This window comes from Gopherus evgoodei, chromosome 1, assembly GCF_007399415.2.
Source record: "Gopherus evgoodei ecotype Sinaloan lineage chromosome 1, rGopEvg1_v1.p, whole genome shotgun sequence".
Lineage (NCBI taxonomy): Eukaryota > Metazoa > Chordata > Testudines > Testudinidae > Gopherus > Gopherus evgoodei.
The window spans coordinates 166,779,721-166,798,407 of record NC_044322.1 but is presented as its reverse complement, the minus strand read 5'-3'; the positions used below and the strand labels follow the sequence as shown (position 1 = coordinate 166,798,407).

Below are 18,687 nucleotides of genomic sequence, written 5' to 3'. Positions count from 1 at the left end.
CCTGAGGGGGGAGAGAGAACTCCTCTTTTATTGCAAAAAGTATCCACAGAGGTAATTTAAACTATAAATGATTTTGAGTAAAATATAATTTGCAATTTCAAACTGCAATCAATGTCTATACATTTACGCTTTTGACTTACAGCGACTGATTTCAAAACTGGGAGGGGAAAAAAACTAGAAGTACCAAGATGCTGTTTTCCAAGAAGACTACATTTATCTGCTATGTAAATAAAATGGTTGGCCTGGCATGGGCAGCAGCTGTATTTATCTGATAATGGGAGTCTGGAAAATTCCAAATGCTTCAAACAAGATGGGCAGAATGTGAGCCTAATTCAGCTTTTGAAAGAAGGAAGGTCCCCTACCCACATCAAGCACCAAAAGAAACAGGCTGTAATCAAAGGTAGAGGGGGAAATGGTCTACCAGATATTAAAACTGGAGGCTATACACTTGTGTTCTTATATTATTCAACCACAGATATTGTGTAGGTACTGGCTAAGCAGCAGCTGTTCACTAGTTTTGCTTGTTATATATATATATATAATGGTACTTGGAGGGAGAATCTGCGTGCCACTGTTCACCAGCACAAGCTATTTTCATTTGCTCCTATTACACTCATTTAGTCCTCTGACTTTAGACTATATTTCCAAACTGCACCAATTTTTTCCATTCCAGTGAAGAGTCCAACCCACCCTAATATTAACGATCTCTTTAAATCTATTAGGAAGACAGCTCACTCTTGCCCAAGGGAAAATATGTATATAAGAGTAATACAGAGGAAAAAAAGATTTGAAGATATATCAAAGCTATTAATTACAGGCTATTTACACAGTAGCCTTACATGTTTACTAGAATGATATATGCTAAAAGAAGCAGAACTGTTAGCTAAAGGGACAGAACAGGGAGGAGTCTTCCACACCTGGGCCTTGTCTACACAAGTGATTTTCCTGGCATTAGCTTAGCACTGGTGCCACTGCACTGTTGTGGAGTGAGCTAGTGTAGACCCAATGCAGACAGATTTATCACCGTGTCAAAAAACCTACAGCCATCCAGAGACTGAGGCCACAGAGACAGGTGAATTCAACACTTCTTCGGACAGACTAAAGCAAGTGTGTCCTGCTGACCAAAGCTGCTAGATGAATATCCAAAGCAGATGCCATTCTGCCTACCAGGTCTTAGAAGGCTTTGCTGCACTCAGAGAGGAGAAAGCAGTCAACCCAGCCTCATCACGAGCTGTGGTAGAAATAGCAGCTTAGAAGCCTAACCGGTTCTTCCTCCAAGAAAGTGTCCAAATCCACATCTAGCAGCACCTCTGACTTAGTAGACTAGATGAGGCTGAAAAATCCCTTTAGGAGCTGCTGCTGCTTCTTTAGTGGAAGAGACTTTCTAAGGAGGATAACAGGAGCTGCTGGGTGTGCAACACTTTTGAGAATCAGGTCGCTTTATTCAGATGCTTAAATATGGATTTAGGAGCCTAGCTTTAGGCTACTATTTTTGAAAAACTTGGCATAAGTCTACCCTAATAGCTTTAGACTAATTTTAGGCTCTATATAAGTGTACCTAAGCTAATACTCCATAGAGAAATAGAATGAATTAATTTCATAACTGCTCACATTGATGGAGAGAGAAACTAAGGGATAGTTAAAAGGGGTGGGGCATTTATATCATCAGTCTATCGTACGTAGGGTTTGAGGGACATGCATATGACCCCTCACCATCACTTACTGCTTTAAGTTTCCAAGGACATACGTGTTGGCATGCCACTCCTACAATGTCCCTGTGGGGGGCTGTGGAGGAAATGTCAAGAAGGAGACTATGCTGTTGTGCAATGGACCTAGTTCATTCAAATTCACCAAAACAATTTGCAAAATATCCCGCCCCCCCCCCCCACTCATGAGACCAACAGTCAAAATGTACAGAGTATGGGTTAAAAAAACAAACAAACCCAACAGACTGATAGTTCTAGGACCTAGAAGTCTCTCAATTCTTTTTGCTGTTTTATTGTTACTTTTCTAGTTTTGTTAAACCGATTCCATCTTTGTCATTTCATTTTTATTTCTATTCCCTCTATTCTCTCTCCTTTTATTTTGTAGGTATTGAAACTGACATGAAAGTGACAGGAGAATAAATAAATATAATACACTGCTGGATATATCATGGGTTCAAGACTGATTTTAAATAAGAGAGATGAATGCCTTAATGTAATTTTATATGTGTATGTTCTGTATGAAACAGCACCTATTCTCAAGCTTGCATTGTATCACAAACGGAAAAATGAGATTTTTTTCATACTTATAACCTGATTTACTGTGGATATGCGATAATCCCAGTGATTAGAAAAACAGCACACCAAGGCAAATTGACATACTGTTACAGTACAGTAGAGAGAAAAGGTGGGTAAGGTAATAACTTTTATTGGACCAAATTCTGTTGGTGAGAGAGAAGCTTTTGAATTTACACAGAGCTCTTTCTCAGGTCTGGGGGAAAAAAACCCAAAAAAATTCTCAGATTTGATTAATAGTTCTATGTAAACTCAAAAGTTTCTTCCTTTCATCAACAGCAGTTGGCCCAATAAAAGATATTACCTCACCCTCCCTGTTTCTCTAATATCCTGGGATGAACACAGCTACGACGACACTGCATACTGTTACTCAGGATTAAATCTAAGAATGTAATACCTAGATTTCAAAGTGCAAGTGCTCACTGTTTGAACCATCCCATCCGACAGTGATATTTAGATTGTACCCAACTGCTCTATTAATGTGCTTCAGATCTCAAGCGGTAACAGGATGGATGCTGGTGTGTGTGATGGTAGAAAGGAGAATGGTGTTGGACAAGCTGATCTCATGAACATTAGTATATGACTAGTTATTCTTAAAGAGCAAAAGTGAAAGGGTGTAAATGAAAGAACACAGAAGGTGTTTTAGGAATGATGTCAGAGATGGAAATTCAGTTTACATTTCCTACTATTTAGCAATATAAAAAGGAACAAAGTCTATGTGCAATAAAGTGCATTGAACATTAACATGAATTGAACACTAAAGCGAAAGACTGACCGCATATCTGTGTAATCTTTCATTCACATTTGTCTACCTTAATTTTATAGCTATATAAAAGTGGGATGTTATGAAATGGTTGTAGAACAGTAATTCAAATCTTAAAGGGACACAATAAACTTGAAAACAAATAAGTTTGAAAAAAAAACCCTAAAAAACAAAAAAAACCCCAACCTTGTTACAAATAAGTTGTGCCTATCCCTAGAATCCCTCTGCCAATTTTGCTAGTTTTACTACTACATTTTCCTATTTTTTAATATTTTTCTCTTCCTGTTTAAAAAGAGTATGTCAAAGACTGAAGCAGACTATTTAGATGCTGTCAAATGCAAAAAATAAAACTGAACAATCAGAAAAAATATTTTTTCTCTAACCCCAAAATAATCTTAGATGTTACTTATAACAGTAATAGGAGGGAAAAATCAGACAGATGTGATTTTTAAGTTAATGGTATCTCTTTAAAGTTGTTGATGGAATCATTCTATTAGATTTGATATGGGGAAACGAAAAGTCTCAGTACCAAAACATTCACAGCCCAGACATTATCTTCAGACCCTAGTTACAGCACTATTTGAAGTTGCACACCAATTTACTTCTCAAATATATTACATATCTCTGTCTCCCAGTCTTAGAAACAAGGAAATTGTGCTTCAGAATTGGATGACTTGTCTTTTTCTTGCTTGATTCTTCTGAACTATTTCCATAGAAACTTTGGCTTCATACAATGGGACTGGTTCATCCAACTGAGGCCTAAAAGGGAGCAATCTGTCAGAACTGTCTGGTGTGCATGCTCAGACCAATAAGAAACATTCCAAGACTATTGCTGTAGACTTTACATTTTACAATGTCAACTTTACTCCTTAAACAAAATGAAAATGTTATAGCTCTGCTAGGATCCCTGGAAGAACTGCAGAGCTGTAAAGCAAACAGGAAACAGAAGTTTAATTCAAGATATCCTGAATTTTTTTTTGGCGGGGGTAGGGCTACTCTTCCCATTCTCTGTGTAAGCTGTGAGGGATCTCCCTTTTCCCACTTATGGCAGCCTCAAATTTTATTGACTCCATCATTCTTCTGACAGAGGAAGCCTAGAAAGATCTACATTTAGAGCTAGCAACACTCTTCAGTCAGGTACTGTGAGCACCACAAGGTATTCTCTCCCCGCAAGGAAAGAATGTGCTGCCTCTGTTGGATTTCCAAGCAGTGCTGAACCAAGGAGAGAAAAACCAGGAATTAGACCCAAATCTTCCATATAGCAATGCTGCAGGCTAGTCACACGGATAGACCATAAATAGTTTCATATAAATGATTCAGTAGAATTTTTCTCACTTTGAGTTGACAGTATAGGTGGCAAGAGTTTTCTGAAGAATAGTTATTTCTCACGTTAAAAACTCAGTATTAATTAGAGAGTTTGTTTTCACTATGGTACTTCTGTCTTACCTGAAAACACTATTGGATAACTTCTCCATTACATCTTCTAAGATACGTATCTGAATGGGCTGTTAAGGTAACAATACACACACAAGGGACTGATCTTTAAGTCCACAGTTCTGCTATCAGATTTGCCCTGGGCAGATCCATGTATCTGTGCAGATCTCCCAGGGTCAGAGCTTAGATGAGATAATTTAAAGACTGAAAATAAAGTTAATCTGAGGTCCATGTTTGATTATGTGTTACAAACTATGCTTCCTAAAACAAAATAAACAAAGCAGGTAGACGAATGTATCCTCTAACAAATACATCATCAGTTGATCTGACACATTACCTAGGAGTTCTAGTGCTGTATCATAACAATTTTAGAAATAAAACTGTCAAGTTTTACATGATCTGTATGGTGCTACAGCATTAGTTACAAGGTCCGTCATTAAACAGAGCATGGTGGTTCCCACTCTTTGGAGAATAATTATGATAGATTTTGGTATGAGTAATCTATATGAATGATGGATAGCTAGTTGTCTGAGGTAAAAATCAAGACAAGCCTGGTAGCAGAAGAACATGTGAAGCAGAACATATGGATTTACTCTCAAGGACATGCACAGTGTATAAATGCTGTGCATTTTCAAGAAATCTATTTTATTTGAACTAATCAGCAACACTAATATCAATGGGAAAAAGAGGGTTTTACTAAGACTATGGGCTTGTCTACATCAGAAAGTTGCAGCGCTGGTGAGGGAGTTACAGCGCTGCAACTTTGAAGGTGTACACATCTGCAGGGCACCACCAGCGCTGCAACTCCCTGTTTGCAGCGCTGGCCGTACTCCCGTTTTGTCTCGGGTGTAGAGGATCCAGCGCTGGTGATCCAGCGCTGGTAATCCAATGTAGACACTTACCAGCGCTTTTCTTGACCTCCGTGGAAGGAGGAAGCCTCTGGTAATCAAGCTGGTCTCCTTTCCCGGTTTGCTCTCTCATTCCCGGAACCCCGAGCAAGCAGGTCTCCTTCCCTGCGGTTTGCAGGGTGGTTCGGGGAACGCGAGAGCAAACCGCGGCGAAGCTGGTCTCCTTTCCCGGTTTGCTCTCTCTCATTCCCGGAACCCCGAGCAAGCAGGTCTCCTTCCCTGCGGTTTGCTGGGTGGCTCCGGGAACGCGAGAGCAAACCGCGGCGAAGCTGGTCTCCTTTCCCGGTTTGCTCTCTCGTTCCCGGAACCCCGAGCAAGCAGGTCTCCTTCCCTGCGGTTTGCAGGGTGGTTCGGGGAACGCGAGAGCAAACCGCGGCGAAGCTGGTCTCCTTTCCCGGTTTGCTCTCGCGTTCCCAGAACCCCAAGCAAGCAGGTCTCCTTCCCTGCGGTTTGCAGGGTGGTTCGGGGAACGCGAGAGCAAACCGCGGCGAAGCTGGTCTCCTTTCCCGGTTTGCTCTCGCGTTCCCAGAACCCCGAGCAAGCAGGTCTCCTTCCCTGCGGTTTGCAGGGTGGTTCGGGGAACGCGAGAGCAAACCGTGGCGAAGCTGGTCTCCTTCCCTGCGGTTTGCTCTCGCGTTCCCCGAACCCCCGTGCAAGCAGGTCTCCTTCCCTGCGGTTTGCAGGGGGGTTCGGGGAACGCGAGAGCAAACCGCGGCGAAGCTGGTCTCCTTCCCCGGTTTGCTCTCGCGTTCCCGGAACCCCCCTTGAAGCCGCCCAACAGCGCTGCAGTGTGGCCACATCTAACACCACTTGCAGCGCTGGTTGCTGTAAGTGTGGCCACTCTGCAGTGCTGGCCCTATACAGCTGTACTAATACAGCTGTAACAACCAGCGCTGCAAAATTTTAGATGTAGACATGGCCTATGTCTGCTTTACAGACCTTACAGTGGCACAGCTTCAGCTATGCCCTTGTAGGGTCTCCCATGTAGCCGCTCTATGCCGACGGGAGAGAGCTCTCCTGCTAGCATAATTAAATCATCCCCAATGAGTGGTGGCAGCTATGTCTGTGGGAGAGTGTCTCCCGCCAACATAGCGCTGTCCACACCGGTGCATTTGTCAGTGAAACTTATGTCAGTCGGGGACGTCGTTTTTTCCATACTCCTGATTGACAAAAGTTTTACTGACAAAAGTGCTAGCATAGTCATAGTGGTAGCCTTAATTTGTCAGTCACCAGAAAATGTAACTTGGATTCATTCAATTTTAAGAGTAATCAATTTAGTATTCAAAATGTAAGCCATTTCAACCTGATCTCCATGGGATCTCTTCTGATGTTTTTTTTCTGCAATGTTCACAGTGCACAGATCACATACATATGTTCAATGTTTCAATATAACAATTCAAGGTAATGCTGTTATTCTGTTTGAACAACTTGTGGTAAATAAAGTATGCTCCTTGATTATAGGACAACATAACAGCTTACAAAATAAATCCTGTTTGTTTAGTTAGTTTAAGAGCTAAGAACAAAAAATGTATTTCTCAGAATTATTAGTCATTTTTAAATCAGGAAAATTAATAGAGCTGCACTGAAGTGGAATGTCAACAAATAACTTTTTAAAAAGGATTTCATGATTACTTGTTTCCCCACCCACATATCAATGTTCACATAGACAAGCCCTTTGGAGTGCTTAACTTTGGTTAAACTATTGTGCAATTTAGTTGGGGGAGGGGCACTTCCTTTGTTCCAAGAGTCTCAATGTAGTTAACGCCCTTTTAAAATGCAGAGACTTAATCCTTACATTCCTGTTCTGCTGAACTGCAAAAATGATTCAGGAGATCTCGTGATCTGTGAGGGACCTTAAAACCATCATTACATTTGCAACAAAAAGGTATATTGTTTTTTAATAAAAAGAGCCACTCATCTCTCCAGCAGCGTGCGCATGTGCACAGACACACACACACAGACACACACGGCTCAGTAGAATGTAGGTACATAGAATTTGCAAATAGGGTACAATTTCTTAAAGTACAGTCCTTATGAAGACAAAATTAGAACAATGAGTTATTAAATATTTCAGTGTAGTCATTACAATACACAAGTTAAGGTTTGTAGATGATAAAATTAATGCCTAGAAGAATGGAGAACAAGTAATCCCTACAATTTAAAAGCATAGACAAGATTTGATTTAAGGTGCCAGATCCTCAGCTGGTGTAATTCAACACAACTACATTGCCTTCTATGGAGTTAAGTTGATTTACACTGGTTGATGATCTGGGCCCTAATATTTTACTTTCTTCAAAATATTTGTTTTAGTTTTCTGTTCTGTTTTTCCCAAAGTACAGTAACTCCTCACTTAATGTCATCCCGGATAGTGTTGTTTTGTTGTTAAGTCACTGATCTATTAGAGAACATACTCGTTTAAAGTTGTGCAATGTTTGTTTATAACAGGGGTCGGCAACCTTTCAGAAGTGGTGTGCCGAGTCTTCATTTATTCACTCTAATCTAAGGTTTCACGTGCCAGTAATACATTTTAACGTTTTTAGAAGGTCTTTCTATAAGTCTATAATATAGAACTAAACTATTGTTGTATGTAAAGTAAATAAGGTTTTTAAAATGTTTAAGAAGCTTCATTTAAAATTAAACTAAAATGCAGAGCCCCCCGGACCGGTAGCCAGGACCCAGGCAGTGAGAGTGCCACTGAAAATCAGCTTGTGTGCTGCCTTTGGCACACGTGCCATAGGTTGCCTACCCCTGGTTTATAACACTGTTTAGCTGCTGCCTGGTGGTGGGCTGGGGCTTGAAACCAGGCCGGGCTGGCAGCGTCCCCATCAGCTCCCCTCCACCAGCACCTCCTGCCCACTGGCGGGCCCCTCAAATCAGCAAATCTCCCCTCCCTCCCTGTGCCTCCTGTCTGCAGCGATCAGCTGTTTCGCTGCATTCAGGAGGCTCTGGGGGGAGGAGGAAATGGGGAGGAGCGAGGATGCAGCATGCTCGGGGGAGAGATGGAGTGGGAGCAGGCATAGGGCAGAGCTGGAGGTTGAGCACCCCCCAGCACTTTGAAAAGTTGGCACCTCTGCAGCTGTGCATGTGCTGTCCGGAGGAGGGAGTGGTGCACACCAAGTGGGTTCATCATCATGTTCAGTTTCCATAGGAAAGCGTTTTCAGCCACTGCTGTGCGTCTGTTGTGTCTCCTCCCTCCTGCCTCCCTCGGTGCTGCCTTGTAGAGTGTGAGGCTACATTAACAATAACATGTTAATCCTTGAGGGCTCAGCCGAGTGCTAGTTCATCATTTAGCAGAAAGGCATTCCCTGGGAAATATCTCACCTGATATCAACACTGTTGCTTTAGGAGAAGCTCAGGAAGCTCATTAGCAGGTCCCCAGACAATCCTCTGATTAGAACTCGTTTAAAACTTATGCTGTATATGTATATAATGTTTTTTGTCTGGTGAAAAACATTTCCATGGAACCTAACCCCCTCATTTACATTAATTCTTATGGGGAAACTGGATTCACTTAACAACATTTCGCTTAAAGTCGCATATTTCAAGAATATAACTACAACGTTAAGCGAGGAGATACTGTATACACTTAGAGGGAATCTACATAAAAAGTCTGGTCATAGCAATAATGAAATATATATAAAAATGATATTCCAAACAAACAATGGACAGTATGTTTCTGAAGTAGCAAAACATTTAATCACACGGTTAAAATGTAGCATATGCTTAGGAGCTTTGTCAGATTAGAATATATACTAGTAATTTTCTCATAATTTTCCCCTCTCACAAACAGATTAATCATGATTTTAGATGCTAACCAGTAAAGGATATAAAGATACTTCCCCTGTTGCATATTTGACAAATTCCATACTTCATCATTCAGAAAAGAGACTGTGGCTCCCTTAAGAAACAAGCAATGGCTATCTGGAGGGTCCAGCTTAAAGAAATTAATGGAAACATCATTACATTTTCGCAAGTGAAAATGGTATGAGCCAATCAGATTACTGGATGGTTGGATTTATATTTACTCCTAAAAGATGAGAAAAAACCCTTCCAAATCTATCAGAAATGAACTGATTCATAATAGTTACAACAGTGTAATTTTTTTGAAAAAATGGTACTTGTACAACTGGCAAATTAGTTCAATATTTTGAACCAAACAGATTGAACCCTTCAATAATGGTGTATCCATGCTATTATAGTAATTTCTTTTCTACACCACCACCACTGCTCATACAAAATGACACTGTGATTTGTTATATGATAGAAATAGACATTTATTGATGTTGTCGTAGGATAAATACTTCCTGTGGATTTGGAAATAAACATCAAGGTTTGTGTGTGTTTGTGCATGTGTGTGCACAAACTGATTGATATTATTTTAGCAGTGGGAGGCCATTCATCTGAGAGACAGAGTTCTATGGACATTTGGTCTAAAATACTCTGTGATTAAGAATAAATTGCAGTATTTTGTCCTTACCTGGAGGTTTCTCTCTATGGTTACCCAGTGTCCTCCAACACTAAGAAGTGTAATGATATCATGTTTGTGCGGCAGCAGTTGCGGTTTTAATGTTGACTCATCTTCTTTACTGTATAATCTCACTTTAAAAAAACAAAAAAACAAAACAAAAAAGGAATATAAATTATGTACAATGCCTAACAAAATACTTTTTATATTCAGTTTCTGCTTTATCAGAAGAATATGTTTTGCATATATAAGAAAAACAGAATCTCATGAAGATTTCTCACTGAAAAGCACGACTTGTACATTTTACATTTTCCTTATTCTTGTTTTTTCAGTTCAGTCTTAAATTGACTCTAAATGTATTTTTAATGGGGTGAAAAACTGTTTTTGAGATACACAATTTGCAGATCAGTGTAGTAGAATACAGACCAAAACAGATGCATGGCAGTGATTAAATACAGCTGAAAATGTTTTTAGTGAAATATATGAACCTCTATGATGCAATACCAGTAATATTATATTAATATATGTTCCTTGTAATAAATAACAACTCAGTGGAAGTTTTTCTAGAAAGTCCCACAAATGTTTTAATTATCATTAAATAGTAATAAAACCTGTTAACTATAAAGCGAGTAGTAGTCTCAGCATAGGAAGTTCATTCATGTTCACTCTGGGCTTTAATGCTCATGCAAGGTGCTGACTGACAGCACTGGAGATTTATGTCCTTACTTTATCCACTAAACAGCAAAAACAGCAGTAGTACAAATTTCCTCCATGCTGATTCCTTTTCAACTAAAAGAAAAGATATCAGGCAGGATTTAGAAGATGAATTTTATTTATTTTAATGATTAAAAAAAGTCCCAGTTTTAGTCATTCAGCATCATATATTTTCCATGGGAAATAAGTCATTTGCAATGTAACTGTCTAAGGAGTTTTATTTAAAAGTAATTTAATTAGTAAAATGTTTACTTAACAATTAATACTAATCTGTATGACTGTGTAGTAGTACCAGATACTTCCATTAAAGGGTGACGTAATCTCATACGTTTAAGGAGGTCTGGCACTCAGAGGCACAAGTGCATTTGCACATTGTGGGAGAACAGACACAATTGTTGTCTATTATGTAGGTGTGTTTTTTAATTGAAGTGTTCTGCAATTTGTCAAAAATAAAAATATTTAATACCACTCAGCAGAGCAGTTCTGCAGCAGTTACAAACCTCCAGCATCGAGGACAATATCCACTCCCAGCCCGCCTGTTTCCTCCAAACAGCTTTCTGCCACATCAGTCTTACCATTTGAGACATCAATGACTCGAGCTAGACAGGACAGGAAGTTTGGTCAATTACAGAAAGAATCTAGAACTTAAACCCAAAGCAGAACACATGCAAATGGAGTTTCTATTCTTTAAAATGAGCTATGAACAAAACTGCAGCAAAGCAAAGAAGTCCAGCAGTTTCTGTTCTCCAAATTATTTAAGACCAGTGATTGAATTTATTGAAACCAAACCACTAAAGGATATTTAACAGCATTTAAGCTCAAAATGAAATACATAGTGGTATTTATGATAAGACAGCATAAAAAAAAATCTATCAGTGATCAAAATTAGATGATGATAGGACTCTGAGGTAATTAGCTATACCAGGGGTTCTCAAACTTCATTGTACTGACACTCCCTTCTGAAAACAAAAATTACTACACAACCCCAGGAGAGGGGACTGAAGCCTGAGTGGGTGAGGGAGCCAAAGCAGAAGCCCAAAGGCTTTAGTCTCAAGCAGGGGGCTTGTAATCTGAGTCCTGCTGCCCAGCGCTGAAGCCCTTGGGTTCTGGCCCCGGGCTGTGGGGCTCGGGCTTCAGCCCCCAGCAAGTTTAATGGGATTGCCAGGGCTAGCTTAGAACGGGGTCATGACCCGCAGTTTGAGAACCACTGAGCTATATTATAGAAGCAATATGGACTAGAACAGTGATCCCCATACTCTGGGACTCACCTCCCTAGCGGGGCGCAGAGGAATGTTCAGGAAGGTGTGGCTGGGCCTGGGCCAGCCTGCATGGGGGACGGGGAAGGAGTGGCTCTCAGCCTCACACTGCCCCCTGCTTGGCTCTAGCCCTGCCGCCAACCCCAGCTGCGGCCCTGCAAGCTTGGCTCCTGCCCCACAACCACAGCCCGGCTCCCGATGGGGAAGAGGGAGAGAGGGGTGAGGACAGGTTCCATTATGGGTAAAGGGGGGGGGGGATGTGACGGAAAAAAAATGGGGACAACTAGACTAGAGGAATGATCAGAAAGTCATCATTTTTAATCATGGTTGTGTCACTGACTTGCTTTGTGGATTTGAGCAAGTCACTTCATCGCATTCCATCGTGAAGGGGAGAGGGCTAGCTCAGTGGTTTGAGCACTAGCCTGCTAAACCCAGGGTTGTGAGTTCAATCCCTGAGGGGGCCACTTAGGGATCTAGGGCAAAATCAGTACTTGGTCCTGCTAGTGAAAGCAGGGTCCCTTCCAGTTCTGTGTGATAGATATATCCTCATCTAAAAGAACCGTGCAATAATGATAACAGTTAATTACCTACCTAACAGAAATGCAGTGAAGATTAACATATTACATTTTTTTATATAGATTTTAACCTGTATAGTGCTATTACACAATATCACATTAAAGAATGCTTTCTGGCTCTCTTTTCAAAGCTTTATTGAAGAAAAAGGTGTTGATAAGGTTTATGTTGCACCACCTATTCAGTAGCTCAGGAGTGGGCAAACTTTTTGGCCTGAGGGCCACATCTGGGAATATAAATTGTATGGTGGGGCATGAATGCTCACAAAATTGGGGTTGAGGTGTGTGAGGGGGTGCAGGCTCTCGAGTGGGGCTCGGGGTGAGAAGGGTGCTCTGGGCTGGGACTGAGGGGTTCAGAGGGCAGGAGGGGGAATCAGGGCTAGGGCAGGGGGTTGGGGTGCGGGGAGAGGCTCAGGGGTGCAGGCTCTGAGTGGTGCTTACCTGAAGTGGCTCTTGGAAGCATTGGCATGTCCCTTCTCCAGCCCCTATGTGGAGGCATGGCCAGGCAGCTCTGCACGCTGCCCCATCTGCAGGCACCATCCTTGCAGCTCTCATTGGAGCACCTGAAGGGGCCATTGGAGCGCACAGGAGCTGGAGTGGGGCCATGCCACAGCTTCCAGGAGCTGCGTAGTGTGGCCCCCAACTGAGCGCCCTGGCTAGACAGCAGGAGCTCGTGGGCCAGCTTAAAATGGCTTGTGGGCCAGATCCGGCCTGCGGGCTGTAGTTTGCCCACCCCTGAAGTAACTGTTTACATACAGTTATGAAAGCAAGACTAAAATCTGATTCCAGTTGCTGGAAATCAAGAACAACGAGGATACAGAAGTAGCCAATTTAAACTTTTTCCACCTTGTGGAATAAAATAGACATTTCTATTTAAATAAGCTGAATCAGTAAAGTTTTTGCACTTTAAATTAACATAACTGAAATAATTACAAATAAAATTGGAGGTACATATCCAAAACATAAGAGATTAAACTAAAATTTGCAAAGTGAACTTACCAATTAAAGGTTGCCTCGTGCCTTTTTGATATTAAGGAAGAAAAAAGGAGAGAAGAAAAAGAAGGTGTTAAGCAGGCATTTAGGAGAGTCAGTAAATGAAAACAACAACCAAACTTATTAAGGAATTGTAGTGAGGCAGAGTGGCCTTCCTTTAAGCCTGACTGTTACTGAGAAATTGTTTACTTTCTCATTTTTACCATATAATTATAAAATAAATCAATATGAATATAAATATTGTACTTATTTCAGGGTATAGTATACAGAACAGTATAAGCAAGTCACTGTCTGTATGAAACTTAGTTTGTACTGACTTAGCTAGTGCTTTTTATGTAGCCTGTTGTAAAACTAGGCAACCCATCTAAATGAGTTGATACACCTGCTAGAAGACCTCTGTGTACCCCCAGGGGAACGTGTACCCATGGTGAGAACTACTATGCTAGAGTATTAGTTTCACAGGATGCATCGTGGGTACCCTACTATTTCTTTCATTCATTAATCAAAATGATGCCATGACTGAGAGCATAATTTAATGTTACAGAATTTATACTTGGTATAAAAAGAAACAGATATATTTCAAAATTATTTAACATCTATTTTAAAAAGTGGGTGATTGGTAACCAATTGTGAGGTGGCAGTCTAGTTATTTGTCTAAAATGTGAGGTAACAGTCTAGTTATTTGGAACCACTTCATTCACATACAGAACATTTAGTGCTATATTCAATGAATATTTATAAATTTTGCACTTTAGGTCAATGTGCTCCAGCCTATAATTCAAATGTGTTAGTCACTGTTTAAGCCCACTTCTTGCCGGCAAGGTGCAATAACAATTTTTCAACTGGTGCAGACAAGACTTATCTGTGTAATAAATCATTTTACAAAATCAAAGATCCTCCATATTTTATAGAAATTAAAAAAAAACAAACAACCAAATATTTATTGCAAGGTTCGCCAAGTCTTCTGTGACCAGCACAATCACATTAGCACTCTAGAAGCAATATATGGTTCTGACTAACAGTTTCAATGTACCTTAGACAGGTCTTTAGTTCTTCCCTCCTGCTTCCACTGAACTTAATGATGAGCAGTTCGTAAAGCAACACTTTTCATGACTTGAAGCCACCATTTATCCAATACCTAGTATTACACAGTATGAAAGCTGTCCAGTATCAAACACCTGCTATTTACTATACTGAGAAGGCTCAGAGGGAACCATGACATCAACACACAGGAGAGCTGTCACAGGGAACATATATAAATAAACTTTGCAGCTGATTACCATAAGTATACATTTCTTTTTTATGTCTCTTCTGCACTGTACTAGAAATACATTACGCTCATACTTATGTTCATATTCTGTCCCGATTCTGAAATTAACATTAGAATTCACTAGTTTAACATACTTCCTCTGTTTTGCTATTGTCTTTAGTCAACAAATTATTGAAAGCATATGTGAAAACAGCTTCCTGTATACAGACCAAATATTAATACCTACCTTTCAAGTGAAACTTGTACTAAATTTACACAATTTACACATTTTGGAAAAGGCAAGATTTTATGCTTACATTGTCTTTTTAAAAAAAATCTAAAATACACAAATGAGATCTATTTTTCCCTGTATCCCTATCAAAAACAATCTTTTGACTCCCAAGAATAGTGTCCCAATACCTTACTCCAAAAAATCCTAATGTATGTCACCACAAACTGGGAACTGAAGGGTCATAGACGAACATGCACCTGAAGCTTAATCCGAAACCCACTGAAGTCAATGGAATGACACTGGCTCAAATTTCCAGAGGATTAGATTCCTAGTTATACAACTTCACTGATTTTCTGACAAAGAAATTAGACCAGTATCATGAAACTGAGCTCCCTCTTGTTTCTGTAACAACTTAAAATTAATTCCCCATAGTTTGTTCCAATTCTGAATTCAATTCAATTCGTTTCAATTCTGATTTTAGGCAGCTAAATACTATACCTCGGGCTCACGATTATGTCATAAAGACTTCAGGTACAGAGATTGATTCTGTGCTACTGATGGTCAGGTAACATCTTCTTTCTACTCTCGAACAATGTTATTTACTACATGAAGAGACTGCCCAAGCAGTCTGACTAAAACCAGGCATTAAGTGTCTTTTTTGCTAGATAAGAAGTATTGGGAAGTAGCCAACACCATAACAGATGTGAAGATCGAAAAGTCCTGTTAAATACATCTAAAAATAAATGTTAACTGCATTTGAATGGAAATTAGACTAAACTTTTACACTATATATGAGACTATTTATTTTTAAGTTTGAATTTTAGATTTCAGTCATTAAAATAAATAAAAACGTCAAACTGAAAAAATATATTTCAAATGATTGTTCCCACAAAGAGTAGTGTCAAAGAATATAACTTACCCACAGGAGGTCTAAGCCTCTCCAAGTACTGCTTGTCTTCAAGACTATATGCTGTAGAAATTACTTTGGCTCCTCTGTGCTGTGCTAACTGAATAGCTATTGTACCAAATGGCTGCAGGGAAAAATTATATATCAGTTTATTTACAGTAATGAAATGTAGTTTGCAAAGAAGAGTTTTATTACAAGGGTAGCTCTAGAGCGATCAAAGGACACCTTGAAACAGGCTTAATATTTTGATGTCTTAATGAAATATGGCCCTAGGGGCCTGCTCTTGTGCTCACTGAAGTCAATGGAAGTCTTTTCACTGACTTTAATGGGCTTTGGCTCAGGCTCTAGGAGATTAACAATCTCCTTCCAGAGAAGCTGTAGCTTGAATTCCAGCTCCACTATATAAAGTATTGTAAATGCAGCTGCAATTTCTGAGTATGTCTGTAGAAGAGAGGAAGTCTTTGCATTTGGTTGCTACTTGAAGGATGACATGCTTCCTAGCGAGGAGCTCCAAGCACTTATCTTGTGTATGTTGCAAAGCTATATTTACATTGATGGTTCTTTGCTCAAGTGAACCTAACAGCTGCACCAGCAGTTAAGAGGGCAGGTATTGAAAACTGAACAACAATGTAAGAGAAATTGAAAAGCGGTGGTGGTGAAAGAGGTCAAACTAAAGAAATCTTCTTCCATCTACAGCTGAAGAATCAATATAAAGAGTGTGTCAAAGCAGAGCAAAGCTTCCCACACAACATGGATAGGACTGTACAACTGGCCCAATGTTTTAGGGGCGTCCTTTCTTATCCTTGTGAATCATCTACTGAAAGACAAAGGAGGAGGATACCAGACTTGATTAGTCCAATCTGTCATTGTAAACACTATGTTCCTGGGTAAATTCCTTGATAAAATTAAATTACTAGGGCTGTCGATTAATCACAGTTAACTCATGCAATTAACTCAAAAAAATTAATCATGATTAATCACAGTTTTAATCTCACTATTAATCACTATTCTATTGTTTGAAATTCATTGAATATTTTGGATGTTTTTTTACATTTTAAAATATATTGATTTCAATTACAACACAGAATACAAAAAGTGTACAGTGCTCACTTTATATTATTATTTTTGGTTACAAATATTTGCACTATAAAAATGATAAACAAAAGAAATAGTATTTTTCAATTCACCTCCTACAATACTGTAGTGCAATCTCTTTATTGTGAAACTACAACTTACAAATGTAGATTTTTTTTTCTTACATAACTGCCATTAAAATAAAACAATGTAAAACTTTAGAGCCTACAAGTCCACTCAGTCCTACTTCTTGTTCAGCCAATCGCTAAGAGAAACAAGTTTGTTTACATTTACGGGAGATAATGTTGCCTGCTTCTTGTTTACAATGTCACCTGAAAGTGAGAATGGGTGTACACTTTGGTAGCCAGCACTCCAAGGTATTTACACGTGCCACATATGCTAAACATTCGTATTCTCCTTCATGCTTCAGCCACTATTCCAGATGATGTGCTTCCATGCTGATGACACTCGTTAAAAAAATAATCTGTTAATTACATTTGTGACTCAACTCCTTGGGGGAGAATTGTATGTCTCTTGCTCTGTTTTACCTGTATTCTGCCATATATTTCATGTTATAGTAGTCTCGAACGATGACCTTTTAAGAACAATTTACTGCAGATTTGACAAAACACAAGGATGGTACCAATATGAGATTTCTAAAGATAGCTACAGCACTTGACCCAAGGTTTAATAATCTGAAGTGTCTTCCAAAATCTCAGCCGGATGAGGTGTGGAGCATGTTTTCAGAAGTCTTAAAAGAGCTAAACTCTGACGTGGAAACTGCAGAATCAGAACCACCAAAAAAGAAAATCAACCTTCGGACGGTGGCATCTGACTCAGATGATGAAAACGAACATGTGTCAGTCCATGATGCTTTGGATCTTTATTGAGCAGAACCAGTCATCAGCATGGGCACGTCTTCTGTAACGATGGTTGAAGCATGAAGGGACATATGAATCTTTAGTATATCTGGCACATAAATATCTTGTGACACAGCTACAACAATGCCGTGTGAATGCCTGTTCTCACTTTCAGGTGACACTGTAAACAAGAAGTGGGCAGCATTATCTCCTGCAAATGTAAACAAACTTGCTTGTCTGAGTGACTGGCTAAACAAGAACTAGGACAGAGTGGACTTGTAGGCTCCAAAGTTTCACATTGTTTTATTTTTGCATGCAGTTTTTTTTGTACGTGGTTCTATATTTGTAAGTTTAACCTTCATGAAAAAGAGATTGCATTACAGTACTTGTATTAGGTGAACTGAAAAATTATTTATGTTTTTTACAGTGCAAATATTTATAATAAAAAATAAAAATAAAGTGAGCACTGTATACTTCGTATTCTGTGTTGTAATTTAAATCAATATATTTGAAAATGTAGAAAACATCCCAAAATATTTAAATAAATCAAATTCTATTATTGTTTAACAGTGCGATTTAATCACGTGATTAATCATTTGACAACCCTATAAATTACTATATACGAGTAGGAAATAATCTGTTCCTAAATTATTTTAAAGATATGTCTTTAGGATGTTATTGTTACCTACACTTGCTCCATCCATTACTAGTACTGTTTTTCCAGGAGAAACATGGGAAAGATAATGTAAGGCTGTGTATGCTCGCAGGCCATCACGAATAGTCCCTGCTGCTTCAACCCAAGGGACTTTTTCTGGTTTATGAACTGTATAAAAAAGAACAAACAAACAGAGAAGGAAAGAAAGGAATAGGTTTTGTAAAGACTTGACATTTCAATAAAAACAATGTTAACAAGTTTTTATCTCTAGATCCTTAGTCATTTTCTATACAAATAGAGGAAGAAATGACAGACACCAGTCATTT

The 18,687-nt window shown here is 39.4% G+C and overlaps 1 protein-coding gene across 9 annotated transcripts in view; it reads right to left on the bottom strand.

Annotated features, from left to right (window-relative positions):
• Positions 1-10: 10 nt before the first annotated feature.
• The window catches only part of CRYZL1 (crystallin zeta like 1), a 34,684-nt gene continuing 16,007 nt past the window's right edge, over positions 11-18,687 (bottom strand). For 6 of the 9 annotated variants that reach the window (XM_030578788.1, XM_030578772.1, XM_030578795.1 and 3 more), the window contains 8 exons: positions 18,396-18,529; positions 15,785-15,896; positions 13,391-13,411; positions 11,064-11,162; positions 9,862-9,983; positions 9,213-9,318; positions 4,489-4,534; positions 11-3,801 (listed from right to left, as the gene is read on the bottom strand). In XM_030578788.1, coding sequence (XP_030434648.1) covers positions 3,702-3,801; positions 4,489-4,534; positions 9,213-9,318; positions 9,862-9,983; positions 11,064-11,162; positions 13,391-13,411; positions 15,785-15,896; positions 18,396-18,529 — 740 coding nt within the window. In that variant the 3' untranslated portion in view covers positions 11-3,701. The other 3 variants (XM_030578815.1, XM_030578805.1, XM_030578824.1) reach the window with 3 other exon arrangements.